General features: G+C 42.5%; 3 protein-coding genes across 7 annotated transcripts in view; all 3 read right to left on the reverse strand.

Annotated features, from left to right (window-relative positions):
- LOC306789967 (transmembrane protein 266-like) overlaps positions 1-6826 on the reverse strand; it is a gene marked incomplete at both ends in the record, with an annotated part of 44733 nt that extends 37907 nt beyond the window's left edge. The window contains 4 exons of the mRNA XM_079286074.1: positions 5323-5344; positions 6181-6425; positions 6566-6697; positions 6822-6826. Coding sequence (XP_079142200.1) covers positions 5323-5344; positions 6181-6425; positions 6566-6697; positions 6822-6826 — 404 coding nt within the window. The remainder of the gene's footprint in view (positions 1-5322; positions 5345-6180; positions 6426-6565; positions 6698-6821) is intronic.
- A 551-nt stretch (positions 6827-7377) lies between these two features.
- fbxo22 (F-box protein 22) lies at positions 7378-13860 on the reverse strand. Its single transcript, XM_079287228.1, has 7 exons — positions 13688-13860; positions 13262-13394; positions 12865-12952; positions 10823-10921; positions 9637-9789; positions 9354-9519; positions 7378-9264 (listed from the first exon to the last, which is right to left on the reverse strand). The coding sequence occupies exons 1-7, from the start codon at positions 13816-13818 to the stop codon at positions 8871-8873; spliced, it is 1164 nt and encodes a 387-aa protein (XP_079143354.1). The 5' UTR covers positions 13819-13860; the 3' UTR covers positions 7378-8870.
- A 731-nt stretch (positions 13861-14591) lies between these two features.
- Positions 14592-24277, reverse strand: LOC306793180 (tropomyosin alpha-1 chain-like). 5 transcript variants are annotated; one of them, XM_079290666.1, is made up of 10 exons: positions 23951-24277; positions 23406-23531; positions 20117-20250; positions 18917-19034; positions 18760-18830; positions 18534-18609; positions 18365-18427; positions 18136-18205; positions 17411-17489; positions 16649-16996 (listed from the first exon to the last, which is right to left on the reverse strand). In XM_079290666.1, exons 1-10 carry the CDS (start codon positions 24062-24064, stop codon positions 16993-16995), a joined length of 855 nt encoding a protein of 284 aa, XP_079146792.1. In that variant the 5' UTR covers positions 24065-24277; the 3' UTR covers positions 16649-16992. The 5 variants fall into 5 exon arrangements, with proteins under 5 accessions (XP_079146793.1, XP_079146796.1, XP_079146794.1 ...); XM_079290667.1 differs by lacking the exons at positions 16649-16996; positions 17411-17489 and adding an exon at positions 14592-15154; XM_079290668.1 differs by lacking the exons at positions 16649-16996; positions 17411-17489 and adding an exon at positions 15211-15811.
- Between the last annotated feature and the right edge of the window lie 307 nt (positions 24278-24584).

A 24584-nucleotide genomic window follows, 5' to 3' on the forward strand; every position in this document is an offset into this window, starting at 1 on the left:
TACTGTGGAAGTTGTCAACGTACCTCGATGACAAATACCTCCACACCTAGTTTTTGTCAGAGACTTAATTACCACTCTGAGACTGTGGATATGCAGTACGCAACCACAGCGGGTTGACCTGATAGATGCCGTCCTCTCCACACTTCTCCCACACACAACATCTCATCCATACCACCTCTCATCTACAGCGCAGCAGCAGGTTTTGGGCTCTCCTTCCAAACAATCAGGACCGTACACATAACCACTCATGACAGACACAAGCTGTCCACAGCCCGCCAGCTCACAGCTTATAGTAATGTACCCGGTGCGCTGCCTGGCTGCCAGTTGAGATATCGGGTAAAGCTGCTGACCCGGCTTATGGATTTGTACGATGTTCAGCAAAGTGTTCTTATGTGAAGCAATAGGGTTCGGCATGCGTTTTTAGGTATTTGGGATCATTCAGGTAATGTCTTTTGCTACTCTGTTCCACTCGCAAAGACTTAAACTTCTGCCAAAGTTACATCAATGTTGCAATGAAATGTGAAAATGCAGACTCATTTTCAAAGTGGGCAGTACATCATATAGCTCCTGATGTTGAGAAATAAAATGACACCCAGAAGAGGCAAAGTAAACAAGTATGAATGAATAAGGTGAACTTAAAAGCTCCTTGCATTCAAATGTTAACCTGCCCCGCCATGTGGTTTGTTACACAGAACCATCTGAGAAGCCGTCAGTGGAAACAGTTTAGCAAAGGGCAGGCGCTTTCAAAAGATATGTGGGAGGGGAAGCCAGTTTGGGGAAGAGTAGTCTTTATAAACAGATTCTGCATTTACATGTAGAATCCAAGTAGTGGGCAATGGGACCAGATTTTGGCAGCGGAAGCGCTCTGGGTCTCTGTTTGTAGTCAGAGTAGTAGTGACTAATCACGTTGCAGCAAGCTTTGGTTGAATGCAGGTGAACTCTCTGGTATGGAGAGCAAAAGAGGCGGAATGCATCGGCCGCAATGCAATCTCAGAACCCACCGGCTTTCGTCCGGCGGTTTAGCTTTTTGGTTAAAAATGAGCGTGTAAAATGGCCACTTAAGAAACACTCCAGTCACACACGTTGTCTCTCAACTCCAACTCCAGATTGGATTTCCGATGTAAACAAAGAGCAACGCACAGAAGAAGGAAGTCTTGGCCCGGATGTAAATAGAAAACAAAGTTTTTACCATCTTAAACATAAAATAATGACCTTTCTGAGTATTCCTGATGTTCTTATCTTACAGATAATTCTCAAAAAAAAGAAATTCTCAAAAACATTATTTTATGAAAACATTAAAAAAGACTGTGACTGCAGAAGAGCACCCACAGGAAAGAAGTGATATTCAGGGGAGCAGGATTCCCCGGGGGTGGCAGATAAAAGTGCATCGTGGACTGTAGACTGTAGAGTCGTGGGCCAGGTAGGAAAGGTCATTGTGTGACAAAAGTTGCTCAAGGGACTTCACTGACCAGAACAGAAGGTCATGAAAGTAACTGGGAGCCACTGGCGCTGAAGAATGTTCTTCCTCCAACAACTGGAGGCGTCTCGCTCATGACCCTTGCGACCCCGATGCAATAAGACAGACTTACAAGCAGCCCTGGGGAAAAGAAAAGCAACACTTTGGCTTTGTTTGTTTAATAGCAACATGAGCATACGCTCCTGATGAACATCAGCATGTCAGCGGCGTCATTGTGAGCAGGCTAGCGCTAGCAGTAAGATCAAAGCATTACTGCTGTACATCAGTACAGCTTAACATGGCCGCTAGCCTGGCTCTTGTTTAGGGGCCATCTCTCTACTAGTGGATAACATATGAAGCCATAAATATCCCCAAAATTTTAAAAATCTTTGGGAGCCTAACTACAGAGAAATAAAATCCTGACAAAAACTGTATTGGACATTCTGATTACTTTTGAATTAATTTGGCTTCAAAGTGCTCGGAAGTGAACTCAGAATGTGAATATCCTGTTTAAACTTTTATTGGACACTTTTCATAAATCCTAAATTACACCTCCGCTCTGCATTATGAAAATATGATCTACTTTTCTCTGAATGAGATCCACTAGATGGCGGTCCTATTAGCAGTGATGCAGTGTTTGAGTACTGGGTGTGTGTGTATGTCAGGCAGTGTTTAGTCAACAGCTGAAAATGGTTCCATGAAATATGTGCAAATATGAAATAAATACCTGAGTTTGTCTGCTTTCATGTTTTGACATCAATTATGAATACATGCATCTATCGAGAAAACCTATAAAAAACTATGAGCCATTATTTCTACACATTACATCGAACATTTAGTTACGCTGCGTATCGCCTCCCTTTGAAAAGCCCAATGCCAGCTTTGAAAATAAACTTTCTTTTCCAGGCATATTTCATCTTGAACCACACTCCACAAAACCCCAGTGGATCAAACGTTCAACACACATACACACACACACGTTAGATTAGGCTGTCTGACCACAACGTCTGAGGATCTAAAACACATCCAAAACTTGGCCAGAACATGAAGACAAGAAGCAGATGTTCTCTGCTCCCACCAGCTGCTGTGGGGAACTTTGGAGAAGCTGGACATCATTGTGTATTAGTGTTACCGACTCATCACATATGAGTAAGTACACCGGTTGCGGAACAATAATCACTGCACACTTTTACTAAAATCTCAACTTAGTTCCACTCAATGCCTAAAAGTCGTGTCTTGGTGATAACAGTATATAGAGATTTCACACTTGCGTGTTTGTCGCAGCGGCATAAACTAAAGACGTGTCTTTTTCTCGCTGCTAAGAGAGTTAAGACAGTGAGTCATTTCCGTCTCTGCTGCTGACTCACATATATCGTAATATGGATTTCACATCAGAAGATGAAGATGAGGCAAAAGAAAAACTGCCAACTTTCACGTGCGGGACTTCCCCCGGGCATCCAGGTTACAACAAGGCTAAAACAGTGACACCTGCAGAAAAACAAAACTTCACCCGACCTGTCTTACCAGTTGCCTTTCGGTCAGGATACACCTTGGTCAATTCACCCACCAGGGTTTTCAAGGCAATAGCTTCAAAAGCATGACTTGATGTTGAGCAGTGTTCATGTGTTGTAGTACAAAGCACCTGTCAACTCGACAGAACTCACAGACAGCTTCAGGTCATTTCTTACAACACCCCATTCAACTTCCAGAGGAACTTTTTTAATTTCATGCCAGTGGATATGAATGAAGTCTGCCAGTGCACATTAGCTCATTAATAATATTCCAGATTAAACTATGATGAATTGGTGGACTGCACAATGGACTGTTCTGGCCCTGGTGTGACCAGTCTCTTATCTGACCTTTACAGATACAAGCTGTATAAGACACAGGAGACACAGAGACCCTCGTGGGGCAAGACTAAGGCAGCAGATGAACATAAGCCTTATTCACAATAGAGAGGTCTGTGGACCTCTTTACACTGTGTCAGTTTCCAATAATAGATTATTTTAATTTCTACAGACACTTAAGGGAATACGGGTCTTGAAAGACTTTACTGAGTCAGATTTCTGTGGACTTGTGAAACTGACTGACTTGTTTCGTCGACACTATATTTTTGCATATAGAAAAAAACATAGGAGAGACAAAGTATATCCTGTACTTCTATATTTAAAGGCTTGCCTGTTGCATCTTAAACATTATGCAGAATTGATAGCAACAGCTGTTCTCTTTTTAAATTGTGAATGTTTAATTCAGTAAAGACGGATTATAATGGCATTTCCAGCAACACATGTACTGAAGGGAGACTTTCCCCGCAGATAAGACTGATTAGTTTGAAAATGACAATGTTATGATGATATATTGCGTATGAAGCTGTAATGATAATTAGGTGATCGGTGAAAAGTCAGGCAAGGACGGCTCAAAATATCATCAAAGATAACATTTGGAGAATAATCATTTTCTGCAGAAATTGTACTTTTATTTTTGAGACTTCAGGTACTTCCTTCTGTGTGATTTTTCTACTATTTTCAATTGAGTATTTTTACACTGTTATGCTGGTACTTAAATAAAGCATATAAGTACTTCTCCCACAGCTGAAAATAAGAGACTGATTTGACACTAATTCACAATCTACTCGTACTTTTAAATCCAAATACGAATGTTCATGAAGATGAGAATATGTCAGCCTCTTGACATAGAATCAAGCACTATTTTGAGTAAAATACAGCTCTGTTTTCCTAATATTGACTATTATGTATCGTAGCAGCAGTATAAATGACGTCCATACTGTACATCCAGTGATACTACTCTATAAATACCAAGGTCTTAACAACAGGTCTTACCATATCTTAACAACATGCTCATCAGTCTTCAAGAGTGAAAGCGTCTTTCTGCTGAACTGTCAGCAGCTGTGAGCTGTCGTCATCTGTTTCAGGATGCATTTCACCTCAGAAGCAGCGTGATACGACATTGCTACCGAGACCCGCTGAGCTCTGTATGGGACCACGAGCAGAACTGGTTCTCTTCTAAAAGCACAAGCGGAGCAATGATTTAGGGCTATTCATCTAGGTCAAGAGAATAAATGGAGCTAGTTAACATGAGACAAACCAGAGAGGCATGCCATGTCAGCAGAATCACGAGTTAACACAGAATAATGATTCTCAGCGTTCTCCCTTTCCTCTTTACTTTGTCTTCACACACAATCACAGGCACACACACAAGCTGCAGCACGTCCCCTCTGTAATGCATCAGCTGTTCTCACTACGCACTTGGAGAGCACAGTTTAAAAATGGAAAGCTGGGAGAAAACTGGGGGGTGGATCGGAGTTGTTGGAAAAAAATGTGTTATTTCATAATAGACATGGAGAATAATAATCTACACTGTATGTTGTTCCACAGGACGAATTAACATAGTGGCCTACGGCTGCAGAATGGACGCTCTGTAATCAGCATTGTGCAGGTTTGTTTCTGCATCTCAGCGTGCGTCTGTGTTTAGCATTCAGAGTGACGAGGGTCAGAGGCACCTCAACGGCAGCAGTGTCTGTGTTAATAAAGGTCATTATTGTAGGAGAGGGAGCCACAGAAACCTGGGAAACAGTGGAAGAGAGGAGACTGTGTGAAGAGAAGAAGTTGAGAATAAAAAAAGAGAAAATGAAGTGTAAGGAAGAGGAAGGAATCCATAAGAATGTGGTCCATGTCCGACGGGCACTCCCTGTTAATTATTTTGCATCTCTGACATTTGACCATACATTTTTATAGGTTACACTTTGACCCATTTTCGTTTGCCATATGTAGGCAAAGAAGAAAGAATTGCTGGTTTGGAATACGAGAAGGGAGCGAGGACGACAAGAAGAAATCGACTGTACTCACTCAGCGTTTGCCATGATGGTGGCTGATGGAGAGGGGAGAGATGTGGAGATGGTTGTCACAAGGTTTCCACTCAGTTCTGTCTGTTTAAGTGCTGCAGTTCACCTTTTCACCTGATAGACGCTGCTTTCATGTCGAACCTGGGGAAGAACATGATGGGCATTATTGCAAGTGAAGAACCTATTTCAAAAGTTATTGCACATGATGCAAACATATCACGATTCAGAAATGTTACATACAGGTCCAATAATAATGTGGGTGGCTGTCTGGTGACGGATACTTCTGATATATGGGGCATTCCATAAACATTTTAAGAATATTAGGCAGCCAAATGAAGCCCCTTCTTGACTGCATCCCATATGATACGTTTCTTTCATCCGGTGATGAAAAATATGAAATTGGTGGAACTCATTGCTTTCACCACATGCTGTTTGAGGGATTGTCCTCAGGTAGTCAGTGACAGTGGTAAATGGCAGACTAACAGAAACTGCAACTCTTGCAGCTTTATAGGTTAAACATGTTTTTGAAAAGTTGAATGCAACAAAAATGTACAAAACAAGAAATGATATTAGCTATAGAGCCTTGGCTATACTCCACATAACCCCAAACTTAAGGGAACTTTTGCAAATGTAAACTTTTAATCACACCTTAAAGCATTTATCTGCTTACAGTTCTGGGATTAAACAATCAACACAAACATGTTAAGACTTTTCAATTCCTGCCATCAGAGTAATAATGTATCAGATTGGTCTATACTGTTATTGGTATCAGATTCCAATTAAATGAGATTTCTGCTCACAACTACTGAGAGCTCCTCGCTGTACATAATAATGAATTATTTATTCGCAGCAAAGGACCTACCTGTGTGAGATTTACATTGTTGACGCGTAATCGTGCCTCCCGCTGCCCCCTTGCTGATAGTAATGTCTCCCTCTGTGATGATCAGAGTAAGTGAAGCAGCAGCAGGCTCGCAGTGTGTGTAGGCTGCAGCTATCCTTAGCACTTTTGCATTGGACGAGCACTGCTGCTGCTGCTGCTGCTGCTGCTGCTGCTGCTCCCACTTGCGCTGCTTGGATTTCAGTGCAAAACCAAAAGAGGGTCTGAAGCTGAAATGCAAGAAGCATCGTCACTCGTCAAGATCATATTAGCATCATTCAAGTGTCATTCAGATTGCGCAAATCACGACCCTTTTTAAGTGCAGTCTCCTCTCCTGGCGTTGGAGCGGTGAGGGTTTTGCGTGTGTTGCCTCAGATCCAGGTTCCGCTCCTCAGCACGAGGGTTTCCCCGGCGAGCGCAGCGGGGAACCCTGCGAAAGGAGCTGTCCAGGTGCTGAAGCGAGCCCGACGAAGCCTCGGTGCTCTCCAACCTTCCTTCCCCCCTTTTCCACAAAGCAGCGGGCGGGGAACACAATATTATCCAAACGCCATCAAAACATTGACGTTTTCGTGCCGGAGACTGACAGTAGCCAATGAATCGTGTGACATTTGCATCGCTCCGGTCACGACATAGCGGTCTAAAAATATTGGCTGTGGGGTGGACGTGTGCGTGTGTGTGTGCGTGTGTGTGAGTGTGTGTTGTGCGCGAGAGAGCTAGAAAAAAAAAAAGACGAGAGTAGATTTTCTCAGTTCCCGATTGAGGCCAATTTGAGAGCGGATTATCGCCACAGATGATTGTATTAGCTTTACGGCTGGTAGGTCGTCCCTCTCCGTGTCATGAGCGGTTTTTGATGGTTTCCCAAAATAAATACTATGGGAATATAAATTGCCTTCACAGCAATTGGTTTAACCGTTTGTCATTTACCGGGATTAGCCAGTCGATGGTTAAACCGCACATCAATCAATCTCAAGCGTCTCTTCCTTTATTTAAGCACGCCTGGACGCGGGCTGCTGAAGATGTTATAGGCTGAGGCTCATATTTCAGGGTGTGTATGATTTAACAGTATAGGCCTGTAGTTACAACCGAGGAGGGCTGCGTGACGCCCCGCGTGTTGAGGGACCGGGTCTAAAGCCGCTGCTGCGGTTTTAACAGTGGAGTTTAAGAAAAATAGGAAAACTCACAAATATTGAATGTATTTTATTGAGCACGTGAGCAGAACAGATAGCCTATTATTTGGCACACATGTAGAACAGTGCATCATCACCAAAACAAATGTGTCCTGAGCCAAAAAGACCAACTTAAAATACATTTTACTTTCAAACCCTAAAAGGGCATTTTCTTTGTGTATTATGATGCAAAAGAGGACTTCTAATTATGTTTTCAAAAATCAATATATTGGAATTTTCTCAAAAACATCCATTCTTGCAACAATCACAGTGGGATCTTTTATCAGAAAGCTGAACTTCAACATTTAGCCAACTACCTGATCAACACATATATATATATATACAGTGGAGATTGCACCTTCATGTCATCAGAATATTGTTCGAAAGTGAGGAAACAGTATGGCAACAATCAATGACAGGGCCATATAGAAAATAACACATTTATAAAGAGACAATACCAATATTCTATTGTATAAAGAAGGCATGTGTAATATGTGGACCTCATTTAGAGTCTCTAGCTGTACCATCAGGATTTCAAAAATAACCGTTTTTAGAAAAATGTAGAAAGGATACCAAATACATCCTCTACGCCAATTTCTCACTTTTTATTCTAACCTCGGAAAGTATACCGTGACAACTATTTCCTAAAGTTAGAAGTTGTAGAAGAACTGAGACGTATTTGAGGTGAAATTGAGAGTTTCTGCCGGTCAGTGTCACAGGGCTACTCTCTCCTGTTTTGGGGGGAACTTTATTATTTTAAGCTGCAGGAGATGCAATAACCATTAAGCCCAAACATTAACAGTTGGTAGTAGGAGATATGACCTGACGTGGACAAAATAAAGAGGCACTGTAAGACCCTGACTGATGCCTGTGCCCAACTGAACTATGACCGATAGATATCTTGCAAAAGAGTATCAAGTTGTAGGTTAACACGTTTATTTTTTGGGAAAAACTATGAATGTAAAACCTACATAACAAGGGATAGCATTTAAATCAAGATAGCCTTGATTGTGTGGAAGAGGGACCACACTCATACTTGCATGGATAAAAACTACAAACAATAGCTTGAGGGACACACGAGTGTATATTTTAACTTACCTGCACAACAAACAGACCATGAGGTGAATGTCAGTGGGTAAGATATGCCGTGAACATGGGCACAATTTAGGAAAAGTACATACACATATTTTACAAGAGTGCTCTATCACATTTGAATACTATGAATATTAAAACTTTGTGAGACTCACTAGTTTTAATATGAAGCCGTGTTTACACACACACACACACACACACACACACACACACACACACACACACACACACACACAGTCTCAGAGGGACACAATTTCCCAAATGATGCCATGACATCATCGTCCTGCTTTATGAGCAGAACTGGTGACAGCAATATTCTGAGACTTAATGTGAGCGACACTGTACAAAATGTTTCTTGTTCCCGACCTGCTGTTTTCTTTTACTACCGTTTGGTCATTGTGACTGCGGGTCAGTCCGTCAGCCTAAATGCACCAGGGTCATGACTGTAGTGTACTCGTGCTGCAGACTGTCCGTGTCAGTGTCGCACAGCGTGTAGTCCTCTTTAACGATTCGGTCGCAGCCAATCTCGCCGTTGCCAAACAGGCCGAAGAGCGGGGTGTTGGGGAACACCTTGTGAAAGGCGTCGGCCTCTACGTTGGCCTGGTTGTGGTAGTAGTTCTGGCCTCTCCCCACACAGGCGAACATGAACCCGAGGGTGTTCCTCTCGGGGATTTTGGCTGCTTTTAGCCGCTGGATCGTGGCTTCGGCCGCCTTTGGGTTGCTGACTTCTTGGTCCAAGAGCACAGACGCCCCCTGCACCTTAGGGCCACTCAAGGCCAGACCCACCACACCAAATGACCCCTGGCTACAGCTACGGAGTGAGAGATGATGGGAGAGTGAAAATGCAGTAAAAATGATAAAAAATGTAATATTTAATATTAAAAAAGGACATTAACTCACCAGTGTCTGGGAGGAGAGAAGACACTTTCTACCAGCCCTCCAGCAATGAGCGCTTTGCTCTTGGCCAGAGGCTCCAGTATCTGGCTGAGGAAGTGCACTCCTCCGGTTTTATATGCCTCGTAGACAAATATCAGTACCACACGCAGCTCGGGGTTGTCAACTAGTCCTGCAAAGAAAGTACAAAAAACAAAAAGACTAATAGAAAAACAAGGTCTGGAAGATTTTCCAAGTTTTGCATTGCTCCGTTTAGATTGTTGAATTACTGCTGTGAGCCAACACTCACCTGCTTCTTTCAGAGCTGTTGGGGAAATGGACTTCTTGCAAAAATGAAAGGGCTTGATGTGGACACCTTCTATGCTTGGGAACATGATGGCAAAGCCAGCCTCCCCCTCCTGGTACTCCCGAGGAAGGCTGGAGTAGGAGCCACTAGGAGTCACTGCACAGAGTAGCAGGCACGAGGTCGAACGTTAAGTTATCAATGCTAACCAGTAGTGGTCACTCGTCGACCTTCGTCATTGCTGACTGAAGAACAAACTACAGCCTCTGACAGACCAGCACATACACCAACACACCAGGCATGATTACACTACCATCAATCAATGGCTTTAAAGGCACTTCTAAACAGTTTAGCCGACGAATGAGCTACCGCACAAATGAGAAAACATTGTGCTGTGTCGTCATTCATTTACAAGATGAGAAGATATTCACCACGAGTACACCTTTCAGATTTTAGGCTTTATATTCTTGCTGAGCAGCTGAATCTGAACAGAAAACATTTCCCTGTATTCAAAATGAGCAAACTCGGCACATTAGCATCTCATTCATCCCCATCCTCCAATGTGTCACAGTTTATGGAATTCATAAGCAGTTATGCAGAAATGCAATGTCTAGATGCATCACAAGTCATCTTTATAATACTGTGCAAACCCATCACCGATATGCATAAATAAGAAGATGTACTGAGGCTATATGGCAGACTTATTACAAGTAATCTATAGATTTCAACGTAATCCAATCAAAATATTTAATTCAGTGGAATTAGATGTGTGTGGCGACCTTGCGTGAGTGTCACCACAAACAGCTGGGGCTGCCATTAAACCTGATTAACTACGGGAGCCTGATCAGCCATCATCCTGAGGAGAGAGAACGTGGCTGATGGAGAGTCACTTCTCCGCAGGCTTGTGATTATATGGAAAAGCAGCACGCAGACGAGGCAATCTATCAGAGGGAAGCGCCGGCCACTAGTGGTGCTTTACAACTAGGCAGCAGCAGTGGCGATTAATAGCAGTCCTCTATGCTGAAAGGTGAACTATTCCTCTTTCATATACCCAAGACACCTGGTTGTCCGCCATTGTTTCTAGAGTCGCCTAGCAAGACGAACACGCTGGGACACATATTTGTTCCAATACCCATGATTTTTGGGGAATGAATGGGGAAATATGAAAGCGACAGAGAGGAGGAACACTTACAGACTACGCCTGGTGTGGTGATGCCCATGATGTCACAGCCTTTCGGGAAGAGCAGGTTGAGTTCTTCAACCGTGTCTGGGCTGTGGCGATTCTTTTTGGCTTCAGAGTAGTCGAGGGGGGAAAAAAATAACTGTTATTGAGAAAGGTTACTGTTTTATATACTTGTTATTTTAATATGAAACATAATACACCAGCAGAGCATCGTTAAGTGTTGCACAACACTGCTAAATACCTAACATGTCAAATTTCAGAGAGATCTATGTGAACAAAATGCATGCAAATTCATATGCAAGCCTTCATTTCCTGTTATTGATCGTCCGGAAGGTGTCAACAAAGTTCTCGTCGATAGTTTAACCGCCGTCCTAAATCAGTGTGCAAGCTGGGCCTACATTAAACTGCAAATAACCATAGCAACTACGAAATAAACTTCAACAAACTGACTACAAAGAGACCCCGAATGACACCGTCTGCACATCTTTCTGGTTTTAAGGAAGTAAACAGTTATGATACAAGTGCCACAACAAAAATTCCTCAACTATTTAATGCAACAACAACATGAGCCACAGAAGCTGCAGTGATGAAGAGGAGCAATGGTCACAAGTTGAAGCTAACCAACAGGGAATAGATACCTGGCAGCACCATAATATGACCACACTCTGCATCAGTAACCGGTTCACTAAACAGTTATTATAGCTACTGCACACATAAAGCCATTGTTATTGTTTAATGATTAGTCTGTGAGGCCGCTGTGATTTTAAGTAGTCTGGCCCGCATTAGTGGCTTCAAGTTATTATTGTGGAACCCATGAACACAATCCAACTAACGCTGTGTTTCAGTAATATTATTAAAATGGATGTTCAAATGTGTATGATTTCAAATGTATGGGGTTCTTACAATTTAGGTTTTTGGGCTGTTCAATGGGATTTGTCATTTTTTTTATTCAATTCTGTGTTTCTTGAATATTGGTTGTCTATGATTTTAAAGTTAAGTCAATGTAATTGTATCACAAATTTGCCTCAAAGGGCTTTAAAATCTGTACAGAATGAAACACTCTGTTCTTTGAGCCTCATTCGGAAAAACATTTTTAAGCTGTCCTCAAAGTTTCTACATGCATCCCAAATCTATTTTCGGCATATGAGACTTCTACTAACACACAACTATTGTACTGTTATGATATAACTAAATCAGGAGTACGTTACCTCACATAATTCATATCGGACTTGTCTTCTCTCTTGTGGTAAAATATAATTAAGTACATTTACTCAACTACTGTACTCAAGTACAAATTTGAGGCACTTCTCCTTTGCATCAGTCCGATCTTATGCTACTTTATACTTCTACTCTACTACATCTCAGAGACAAATATTGTACTTTTTACTCCAGTACATATTGTCAGACAGCTTTAGTTACTTTTCATATTATCATTTTTCATACACTTCCTGTCCAGTGAAAACCAATGCTTCTCCGAATTTGTTGGTTTTGAATGTTGGTGATTAACTGAAAGATGAAGGCTTCCTCTATTCTCCTACCACTTAAGGTAAATAAACTACTTACAACAGGATTGGATGAGCTGGAATACGCATTTTCACAAAGCTGAAAACACGGCTGAGCTCATGAACGATTTACTTTTTGGACATACGTGGTTCTCACGGGACGGCAACGCTACAAACTTATGATGATCTCAGAGAATATGATGCTTTGTTGTAGATTAAACTATCCAGCAGTTTATAAAGTTACAAATAATCTTACACATTCACAGGATTAAAATACACATTAACAAGCATATAAAATAGTACAACATTGACTCGGTTGTTGATAATACTTACATATGTTTTACTTAATTAAGGTTTGAATGTAGCGGAGTTTTTCCCTGTGTAGTACTAGTACTTTTACTAAAATAAACGATCAAAATACTTCTTGCACTATTGTTTTCCACAAACACAACTCAAACAATTGTGCATGACACAGTACTTGTGCAGTTACCTGACATATTCTGTCAAATGAAGACCATAAAGCAGAGCATACCAACATCTAATACCAACCTTTATTCTGTTTGTAGCAAAACGCTCGTCCAGTGAAGCCCTCATAGTCTACCAACGTCAGAACGGTTCTGGGCACGAGAAACACTTTCTGGAAAGAATCACAAGTAAAGGGCATATGTTATAACAGTGTTAAAACCTTCATGAATTGCAATCTGGATACAATACATGACCCAACAATATTCCACACCTTTTGTTATTTAAAGACATGGGAGTGAACATGTGTTTTTACCCCAGGACTACAAAAGAGATCATTCCTGGCTGAGCATGAACAACTTCCACCATTAGAGTGTTGTACATTTTCCATCTGCATACACCATGATCCATATCAATATTGTGCTAACTGCACATGTGCAACGTACGTTACAGGTCTTTTAACATCCCCCCCAAAAAACCTTACCTCCACCTCCTCAGCCAGGATGCTGCAGAGGACGTGGGCCTCCGTGTTGGACGGCCCACAGGCTGACACCCATGTGAGCTGCTGCTGAGTCCTCAGCACTCTACGGGCACAGTTCCTCCACAGTCTGCACACACTGAGAACCACAGACACAGACAAATGTCAGCTACCGGCCGGCTAGCTACCGTTAGCTTGGGAACGTTAGAAACGTGTTAGCCTTTAAGTTCGTGCCTGTGTGAGAAAAACACGACTGGGCAGCTGCACGTATGTGCAAAAACGTTAGGTAAAGTAAAACTCCTACAACACCCTGGCTGCCACATTATCTTTCCCACTGCCCTATGTGTATGTGGAAACAGTAGTTTCACTTCCATTCGACAGCCTTTGACCGTTAGCTAAGCTAAGTTGTTGAGCATAGACATTTCCCGCTACCTGACGATCCGGAGCAGCGATTTAGTCGGTACGAACGTCAGAATCCGCTCAACCACTTCGGCGACATTGCTGAGTACGTATGCAGCCTTGCTGTCTTCTAAAGAAGCGGCAAATTCTTCATTTTCACCCATATTTTGCTCTCGAGTCGTGGTCGGTGTTTTCCGGCAGACTGCCCAGCTACGACCTTTCACCTCTGCTCCTCCAGCGCTGAGACACACCGCCCCCCAGCGGCGAGGAGGAGCTGTGGCAGTTTAGCGTTTCCGCCCACATTTTCTGTAGTTTATTGTTACGTTTAATTAAGGGACGTTGGTTTAAATAATGATTGTTTTGACTGGACAAGACGGAACATGTTTGTTACACAAAATGTTCTTATTTGTGGCGATTTTTCTCTTTTTGTTTTCTTGTTAAAGGCTTGTCACTTCACTTTTGCATTTAAGAAATGTTACATTATAAAAAACATTTAAGAGACCATAGTCCGAAATAAGGTGTCAGTCATTTGTAGACAGTTTCATTTTAGAGCATTACAAGCGCCACCTAATGATATAGTCCTAAGTGACATCGGTCACATTTCACTCGACTGGCGATGAACTGCAGCAACCTAGAATATAGTTCATGTTTAAAACAGTACCACCTCATGTTGTGCTTCTCATTTAAAATACAAGTGGCACTTCCACTGTACAAGTTCCATTTTGCATTGCTTAAATTGAGTGATATATAGAGAATATCATTTAAGAAGATATCCACAGTAATGACAACTAAAGGTTTCTCCTTTGATATCTTATAGTTACCCTTCATTCTTGCTGAAATTATTAAAATATAATTTGTAATAAAGCCAGACTTAGAATAAAGTATACTTGATCCAACCGTTTATTCCATGTTTACTTTTCCGAGATAAAATGGGAGAGACAAAATCAAACATGAACAGGAAAGTGAGTACAATGTGGAAACATCTTTTACATAGCTGATCAAACAACTGTGCTAACAACTCCTTCCTTGCTTAAATGGAAGTGTACAACATCACCGACACTGAATGAATGTTTACAATACAGAAGAAACAAGACAAACTTAACAAAAGTACACATATTAAAAGTATTTTATATAACCGTGGCTTGATTTATGCTTTGATGACAATTATGTTCCAAAAAAAATGCTAATTCTCCCAAAATACACATGTAAACCTTAAAGCTATGCAATGAATTATAACGGACCTTTGATCACAGTGTGTAATGCAAACAGTGTAGTGTGAACTGGAGCTCACTGAAGCAGCGTGTGCTACCTTCTGTAGAGCTGGTTTCTTCAGGGTGAGAAGTTCAGAGGACACTTATAAATAGCCAGAGTAGAGGAGGCAATGTGGGGGGGGGGGGGGGGGGGGGACAGAGCTGGGTCAAATGTTAACCAGCTCCATTAGACTCAGATCCAGCATCTGCTTTATGTTCAGGCTGTCTTCTTTAGCACGTGTGAGTTTATCTGTCGATATAGCATTGCATTGGTTAAAAATCATAAAAAACAAACAGCCCAAAGATGCACAGGATATAAAAACTGAAAAATAAAGCTATAGTCCAGGATAACAAACAGCGCATTCAACCACAGCATACTCCCTCCTGCTGTGTTACTATTTAGACTTAAGTAAATTCAGAAAAACATGTCCTTTCAGTTTAGCGGGGGGGGGGATGTACAAGGAATTCTGGAGCCCTTGCGGCATTTTATGAGCCTCCCTCAGATGTCGGCCACCAGCATCCTCACTGACCTTCACCTCATGAGCAACAGCACCGTGCAGAGTTCAACTGAAGCGCTGCAGCCCCGTCGATAAGAGTCGTAAACATAAAATCCATTCTGCAACCGCTCATAAAGTTTGTCCGCCCTCCCACCTGTAGCCACAGTTTTAGCATGCAGAATGTGAAAAACCTCCCGTTTGTTGAACGCATTACTTGGTTGAAGCCATGTGTCATAGACACAGGTGTCTAATACCCTGTTTATATCACAGCATTAGACAACGTGCCTGGACGGTTGAGATTCAGAAGAATGAAAGCCTACAAGAGCCCAGTCCAGTTTACGCCTCGTTTAGGGCTACTCTCAGTTCATTGGTCAGCACGCGGTTTTTCTCAAGCTGCTTGTAAAGATGGTCTTGACAATCAGAAAGCAGGTTGGAGAAAAAGGGAAAGAGAAGGCAGGTTAGTACAGAAGACAAAGAGTTAGTGCTTTGAAGCTAAACACGGAACAAGTGTCGGTTTGTATTCAAGCTGTTGAACTGCCGACCTCGTGATCTTATAAAGCAAGGTTCCATACGACTGCAATTCCTGAACCTGGACTGCCCACTTCATGAACACAGACTAAAGCAATCGCTTACTCCATTTGATATATTCACAGTTCCATACGGTCTCACGAACAGTCACTAACTATCTGTCCTGGCTTCTTATAGCAACATCTCCTACTCATTGCTCTTTTTGTAGTCGCTGCAGCCTTTACTGAGCAGTTGGGTTTTTAACCCAGTGATGTTGAGGATAGCCTGGAAGAAGCCGGCGTATAAAGACCAAAGCGTAATCCACATTCAGAGGCAATGATTTCTGGTGCAGGGACCAAGGCTAAGCTAATCGTACTGGACAAAACTATTTAAGAGGTAAACTTCTCACGTTGGAGATCCATTCCTTAAAAAAAGGAGAATGCAGACACTAAAGATCATTACGAGGTTTAAGTCAGAACCTAATATGTTAAATCCCTGGTGGTGCAGTTGATCCTTTTGGCCACTAAAGTGTGCTAAAGATACGACTTTGGAAAGACTTTTTACTCCCAACTTGCACAGAAAGCAGCCGCACAAAGGGCCAACTAAACCGCTTATCAAAGCAGGTAACCGGTCACGACTGAAACAGCGGAAAACGGTCGTATTTCATGTAAACACTTGTATTTCACAGGCAAGGAGAATGAATTAACACCAACTGCATTATAACAAATAGTCCTCTCAAACAGAAAAAGGAACAGTAAATGTGAGAGGAGCTTCAGAGTTTATTCAAAAGCTACTCAACAGAACAAGGAAAAGACAAATTAAGGAAGAAGAAGATGATAGGACAAATAGAAATGCAGAAACATCACAAGAGAAAAAGGGAAAGGGCTGACGTAGATGGAAGAATGTTTATTTTACAGAAAGCAACTCGGCTCAAAGGTCTGTGTGAAAGATGAACAAATGGACGGCAGCAGCGACAGCCCAATGTGCCCAGGAGTAGTAAGGAAACACAGAGAGGAAGTTGGGCTGTGCTGCACAGGAGAGATGACGACGTTCAACCAGCTTCTTGAGTGAGGGGTGCAAAAGTTTAGCTGCGAAAGAAGAAACAAAGAATAAAAGTGTTTGAGGTATAAAAAAAAAAAAAGAGGTATGGAACATAAATGACATGCAGAACAAAAGAGGGCGAAAAGGATGCAGAACAGAAAGAAAATGAAGCTTATGAGGAAATGTGGCTAAGCTATGGAGAGACTAGCACCACTACTAAATGCAGTAGAAGCTAACCTAAAGCTTTGGAAAATCTAGCCGAAGAATCTAGTCAAAAACACCTTTAGTTCACGCACACATCAGGGTTAGGCAAGCACTGAAATCCACCCGTCTATAATAGAGCCGAGTAAAAACCACTGCACTCAAACATGCCACAAGAGGGCGCTATTGTATCTGGTAACAGTAGTTAGTGGTGTCCAGATCCAAGGCACAAAGCAGAAACCAGCAGTGTGGTGAATTACATGGAAGTCATGTCGTTGAGGGCGTGGTCCAGCTCCTCGCTGATGGCCTTGTACTTCAGTTTCTGGGCATACAGCTCATCTATTGTGTGGCAAGTATTGTTTTGAAGGATTTGCAACAAAATCAGAAGACAAAAGAAACAAATAATAGAGTCAGAGAACAGAAGTCAAAAAGGACAACGCAAATAGAGAAACCGGAACAAAAGAAAAAGGCAGGACAGAAATAGGAAGTGCACATGGAACAGCTGCTGATGCGTCAGATTCCTGAGAAACGGCATCACGTGTTCAATGACCCTGAGGAGGAGTGCTTGGGACGCGCTGGCCTTCAGCCGTCACTACACCACCATGCCAAATGGCATTGTGGTGAGAAATGCTGTTGTCCACATGAACAACATCAGGCAGGCCTCTGTGGGGCGCCGCTTTGTCACTTCCCACCAGACAACCCGACAGTGCAGCCATTTGTGCCGAGACCCATTGAACTGCCCAGATAAATAACCTCACACTGCACCAACGCTGACTAAAGAGCTTCTGAGAGTATCCCTTTGAGAAATGACCCAAAAAAAAACACTGTTTATTTTGTGATATTAGAAGAGAGCTCACTCGTCAAGGAAACCTAAATAAGACGTAACAAGGTTACTATTTTGGGCTGGCTTGTTCATCACAATTGTACCGTCACAGGCAGCCCTACATTTTGTTAAAACTTGTCCAAATGTTTAAAAGACTCATACCCTCCAGGTCATCAATGGTCTTCTCAAGCTTGGCGACCGATCTCTCAGCGAACTCCGCACGGGTCTCAGCCTGAGGAGAGGAATACAGTCAAACATTGGCAGAGCGCGCACCCCACACACACACACACAGTTTGAAAGAAGCTTTCCAAAAATGGCTATGAAAAAAATACAAACAGGATGGATTGATTATTTTCTCACTAGTGAATGATGCTAAATTAATTGAACTCGCCTCCTTCAACTTGTCTGTAAGAATCTTGATCTCCTCCTCGTACTTGTCCTCCTTCTGAGAGTACTGTGGTTGCACACAAAAAGGCCAGAGTCAGGCAAATATACGAGATGACGTTGAACACATTTCCCGGGTTGATGCCGGGTCGTGGGTCTTGGGTCAGCCATCCTACCTTCTCTGCCTGGGCCTCCCGAGACTTCAGGTTGTTCTGCACCGTCTTCAGCTCCTCCTCTAGCTCAGAGCACTTGCTATTGGTTCATAGTGCGGTTGAGTTGAACAAGTAGGATGATGCCACAAACAAAACAAAACAGAAAAATCCTGAATTGATTTGTCTGAAACGTTATTTAAAGTGTCAACTTGAAGGAACAGAGGGAGGGGGAAGGGAAGGAAGCAGTTACCTCTCAGACAGCTCAGCGCGCTCCTCTGTACGTTCCAGGTCACTCTCAATGATCACCAGCTTACGGGCCACCTGAAGGCACAGAGGACAGAGTTGAGATCAAGACAGTTACATTTTTTGCAAAGTTCAGAGTGCAGTGAACAGCTGAGAAAACATGCCTCCTCGTATTTGCGGTCAGCCTCCTCTGCAATGTGTTTGGCCTCCTTCAGCTGGATCTCCTGCAGCTCCATCTTCTCCTCGTCCTTCATCGCCCTGTTCTCAATCACCTTCATGCCTCTGGATGAAGGAAAACAGTGTGGCGGGTAAGTCCTGGGCACCACAGGCTTCACAAAAGGCCACTAGGATTTGATAATTCCCTCAGGAACGACCGACAAAGAGACGGGCATTTTATCTTAAAAGAACCGAAGTTCAAGCAAATGGCTCCTACTGATGTCTATTCATTTATTTTGTATCCACCACTACAGTTATTATTGCTTGTAATTCTATTTTGACTTTTTTTAAAAAATCATTTCTATTGTCTCGTGTGCATTGGTCTCAAATACAGAATATAATTGTTTGTCTTTTTTCACCATCCACACTTCTCTTATTTTTCAGCTCGTCAGATATCCGTGGCGCACTTTGAACTGCACTTACCTGCATGAAAGGTGCGATATAAACACAGTTGGACTTATTGAGAGCATGACACACACACACACACCTATGGCGAGGAGTGCGACTTCATTATCCATGCTGTCGATGCCAGCATCAGAATGCTAAAGGCCGCTTCCACTATTGCTCTGGAGTTATTGTGCATCAATATAAAAAGACATTTGTAAACACAACGATTCATTTTGCTATTTTGCAAAGCATCATCTAAACGTACTACTTCTCTATCCCTGTGTTTTAAGTTAGTACACACTTTACATTAGTGCAATGTGACTTCCAGCCACCAGTGGCAGCACTGAGCGACATGTCAGGCATGGTACTCCAGCATGAGTCAGGTGCAATCTATCATTTTTAGTATACTGAGGTTTAACAGCAACATCTTAGCGCTAAAGTACGAAAACTTGTCTTCCCCATTTGTCTTGAAAGACAAGTCCACCCGAGCATGACCACTGTGCATCCTAAAAAGATGTCAACAGCCCCAGACCTGATACTTTGTACATTGAAGCGATTCAGTCAAAATCTAAATGTGTTTGTTCATAGAGTATATTGCACCAAAACAAATACTACATTAGGTGAAACAGGAACTATAAACCTTACAAAATATGAAGAGTACAGCTGTGCATTTCCTGTAGAGTACCAACGACTAAGCGAGGGTCTTATGAGTAGATTGTGTTGACCAATTTGAGTCTGATTTGCAGGTGCAAGGTACCCACCTCTCGCTCTCATCGGCAGCCTTCTCAGCCTCCTCCAGCTTGGTCAGTGCTGTGGCCAGACGCTCCTGAGCACGGTCCAACTCCTCCTCAACCAGCTGAATACGTCTGTTCAGGGAAGCTACATCACTCTCAGCCTAGGAGAGCACAACACCACAAAAACAGTCAGATCAAGTGCATGTGCATGGCCTAACATCGTGCATGTTTCAGGTGTTTTTGCAGGCTTACAACATCCAACCCATGTCCCGTGCTCTCCCAGGAAAGCTTGGGCTGGGTCAGGACTCAAGAGCCCAAGGGAGGGCTGCAGGATGGAATGTGCACATTATATTCGCAGGCAGAGGGGTGGATGCCATTTATCTTCTTTTAATACACATTTCAAACCTACCACACGTTAACAGTACCTTTACAGACAATTCTAGACTACTTTAGGCACCCTTCCTTCCCTATTTCCTGTGAAGTCTGCAATTTCCTGGGTCACTGTGATTTGGTTATTTTTCTCCCATAAATAGCAACAAAACATGGCTATAATTCAATATTTTTGAAAAGGGGGAAAAGCAGCTCCCCTGTGCTCCAACTAGCTATCCTGCAGGAGTTTCACAAAGGACAGTATTTTATCTCGGAGGACCTGCTGCTGCAACGTCAGCCGGCTCGTTGCAGGGCTGTTTGTGTGTCCGGGACGTGCAGACAAGGGTGGTGTCCTTCATCCACCCGTCGTTTGCTCATATCCTACCGTGGGCTCATTTCAAGCATGTCCACCTGATACTTGACTGCATTCGAGCTTAAACCGTCGCTGTCCGGGCCTAGCAGCCACGCTTTTTTTGACCAGATGTACGCCGAATGCCGTCTGCAGCCTGGAGACTAATTGCCTTAAATAATCAGGTGCGGCTTACTGATTCCCTCGCACTCCTCTCCTGGTTCAACTCCCGCTGTAATAACGCTGCCCGGTCCTCCGCCGCATCGGCCTGGTCCTGCAACGACTTGATTTTCTTCTTCACAGCTTCCAGAGAGCTCCCACCGGCCATGTCTGCTGCTTTTGTTCTTGTCGGGTCTCAGCTAAGCTAGTTTTCTCTCAGCTCTGTGCGGGCTGCCTCAATGCAGACACACACTCACACACAGACAGACTGGGAGATGCGGCGCGTGTGATCCCTGCCCCCACCGCCTTTAATCAACCGCTGATGAGGATTGGGCCGCCAAAACCCCGGAAGTACCCGATTTTACAAGCAAGGAATAAAAAAAAGACTATCAAATAAATAAAACGTGAACTAATTGCAAGGATTTCCAATGTGTGTTGCTTTTCAATTAAATTCATGTAGTTTTTCTACTTTTTGTCAATTAGGCCAGAGGTCTTCACCAGGGGGTCCGCGACCCCTAGGGGGTCCGCGGAGATACTGCAGGGGGTCCGCAAAAGTTTTGGTTGATTAGACAATTAAAAATAAAAGAAAAATGTTTAAAAGAAAATATTTCTAAACATGAATCTGTCCATTATTTTAATAGTTCGACCGTTCGATTTTAATAGTTTAATAGGGGGCGACCGTGGCTCACTGGGTTAAGAGGGTCGTCTGGGAACCGGAAGGTCAACGGTTCGATCCCCGACTGGGACGTGTCACGTGTCGAAGTGTACCTGAGCAATACACTGAACCCCCGGCTCCCCGGGCGCTGATCAATGGCAGCCCACTGCTCCCTATATACAGGGATGGGTCAAATGCAGAGATACATTTCGTGTATGTGTAAAAATATATATGACAATAAAAAATGGTTTCTTCTTCTAGTTCAGTATTGTATGAAAGATAACAGGTATCTTTATGCATGGCATAAATAGGCCATCACTCATTTTTGTTTCCACATTTATGTTGAAAATAAAAACATCAATTTTAATAGCTTGTATGCATGATTATCATGCAATTGACAGACAATGTTGATATTGGCATTGGTATCAGCTGACAAGGCCACCCTACTCACTGTACCTTCCACATGTTTAAAATAAAAACATGAATATATGAACCTGTGTATTATTTGAATAGCTTAGTATTGAATGCACAATAAAGAGGTATGTTTATACATGGCATTAGACCCAGTTTAATATAAAACACAATTTTATACAATATATATCGTCGGGGGTTCCTGCTCCATCTCTTTATCAGTTTGGGGGTCCTTGGCCTGAAAAACATTGAAGACCTCTGAGTTAAGCTACAACTATTCAATTAATGAGGCTGTTGAATTGAGCCATATCAAAATCTCCAAACAATAGACACTGAGTCAGTCATGGTCATGACCTAAATTACTATTGTAGCCTACTGTACATAATTAATTGTCTAATTAACACAACATAAATCATATTGCTGTTACTATTATTCGTAGTATAATTGTTATTGTTAATATTTTTAGATTCCCCAGATATTTGCCCTCTGTCCTACCATCTTTGTGCTAATTAGACCACAAACACTTTTATTTTCGTACTATAAGCGCAATAGTGTATTTCTCTCTGCTATGCAGACACAATAAACTTAACTCACCATCCTATTGCATTCCAGTGTAGTTTAAAAAAATATGTTTTATGTATTTATTGATTGCAACTTCCTGATTTAAGCTGTGACTCCATGGGATGTTTGGTGTATTGAGGTAGGGCACTTCTATTTTAATTCATCATCATGCTTCATATTGTAGTAGATATTCCACATGTATATATACCGGTAGTTCTAGTTTGAAGTCAATTCTCGTATCTGTGGTATGCATCTGTTTTTGTACTATTTAAGTTGAATTAATCTTAATCAATCAATCAATAAAGTATGTCTTGTATCATCTTATGTTATCTCAATAATATTGTATATTTTTGTTGTGGCAGATTGTGATGTAATCAATGAAGCGTAATTGGTTAAACTCAGTCAATAAACAGGTCATTTCATCAGGGTTGGACATAACTGTAAAGTGCCAGCTGAAACTATAGAACAACCACAAATCTGTGGAGGATTAGACTTGCTTGTAAAAGGCCCCACTGAAACCTTACACTGGACCTCAGAGTTGTCCAAACGCTGTGAAATGCACCGGCCAGTTAGCTGTGACCTTACCAGATACAGCACAAGAGCTCAATTTAACTATCCATGTTGTTATACACCCATAGATCTAATATAATGACTCATTGTATCACTTAATCATCAGACTAAATCTGTATGGGGGCTGGTAATCTTAGTTTCCTAAAGGGGGCCCAAAGGGTGGTTCAAGGGCAAACCGTTAGGCAGTGGGTGACCCACTGGGGCGTCTCCACCAGTCAGTGGTGCTGTCAGCCCATACTCACATCCATGGCTTTCTTCTCAGCGACCTCCAGTTTCTCCTGGGCATCCTTCAGGGCTTCAGAGTACTTGTCCAACTCATCCTCAGTTGACTTCAGCTTCTTCAGCAGTGCTATCAGGTCTTCATCGAGCTTGATTACAGAAAAACAGGAGGACATTTACTAACTTGTAGACAGACGCCATTACTCTCATACTAAATCACGTGACATCGCATAGTGTCTGTCAATATTTGCTCTACATAACAAACACCCATTTAGAGTTGCAACCATTCTAGGCTGTTAGAACGTACATGTTATTAAACATTAGAGCTGAATCATAAGGAATCTAACAGTAAATGTAAAATATTCACTTTGTCAACTTCATGTAGCCCAAATAACGAAGTGCAACAATGAAAAAAACATGTATTATGATTTCCAAAACTGTATTTAATCCTATAAAGACATATATCAATCCTAAATCACAGGACACTGGACATGCAGGAACCATGCAGCACCGTGCCATTGGTGCCTGTGCGTAAAAGCACCACTGCGGGTTTCACTTTGGGTTTCACCTGTTTGCTCCTCTCCTCAGCTGCTTTCTTGTCTGACTCGGCCTGCTCAGCTCGGTCCAATGCGCTCTCCTTGTCGAGCTTGAGCATCTGCATCTTCTTCTTGATGGCATCCATGGCTGCTTATTGTCGGTGGTGTCCGCGCACAACTAAGAAGAAACTGAATGGAAGGATCGGAGCGTCGGAACCGCACTGAACGCCCAGCTGGAGTGCGAGCTCTCCTGAGTTTGTAGTGAGTCAAAAATGTCGTTTGGCCAGGCAGTTAATGGATACCCAATACAACTGCAGCTGTTTGTCAAAGTCCTTTTTTTTCTGGATCTCCTCGGTGATTCGCTCTTCCAAGACATTTGACCACTGCTATGACTACACATAGGGTGTAGACGTCAGGAGCAGGAGGAGGGCACCCCGTCACACCAAGACTTTTCAGTCCACTCCGATGTCTAACACCCCCCCAAGTGACAGGTATGAGCAGAGTGTGAAGAATCAAATGAGTAGTGGTTCCTCTGAGGGGAGAAACTTGCTGACATGAGTTATCACCCAGGAAAATAACCCATAAACTGCACATGAGAAGATGCAAATTAGAAATAATTGAATCACAATTTGTTATACTTTTTAATTCCGTATTTGCCAAAATAAA

Source organism: Melanostigma gelatinosum (assembly GCF_949748355.1).
Source record: "Melanostigma gelatinosum genome assembly, chromosome: 2".
Classification (NCBI taxonomy): Eukaryota; Metazoa; Chordata; class Actinopteri; order Perciformes; family Zoarcidae; genus Melanostigma; species Melanostigma gelatinosum.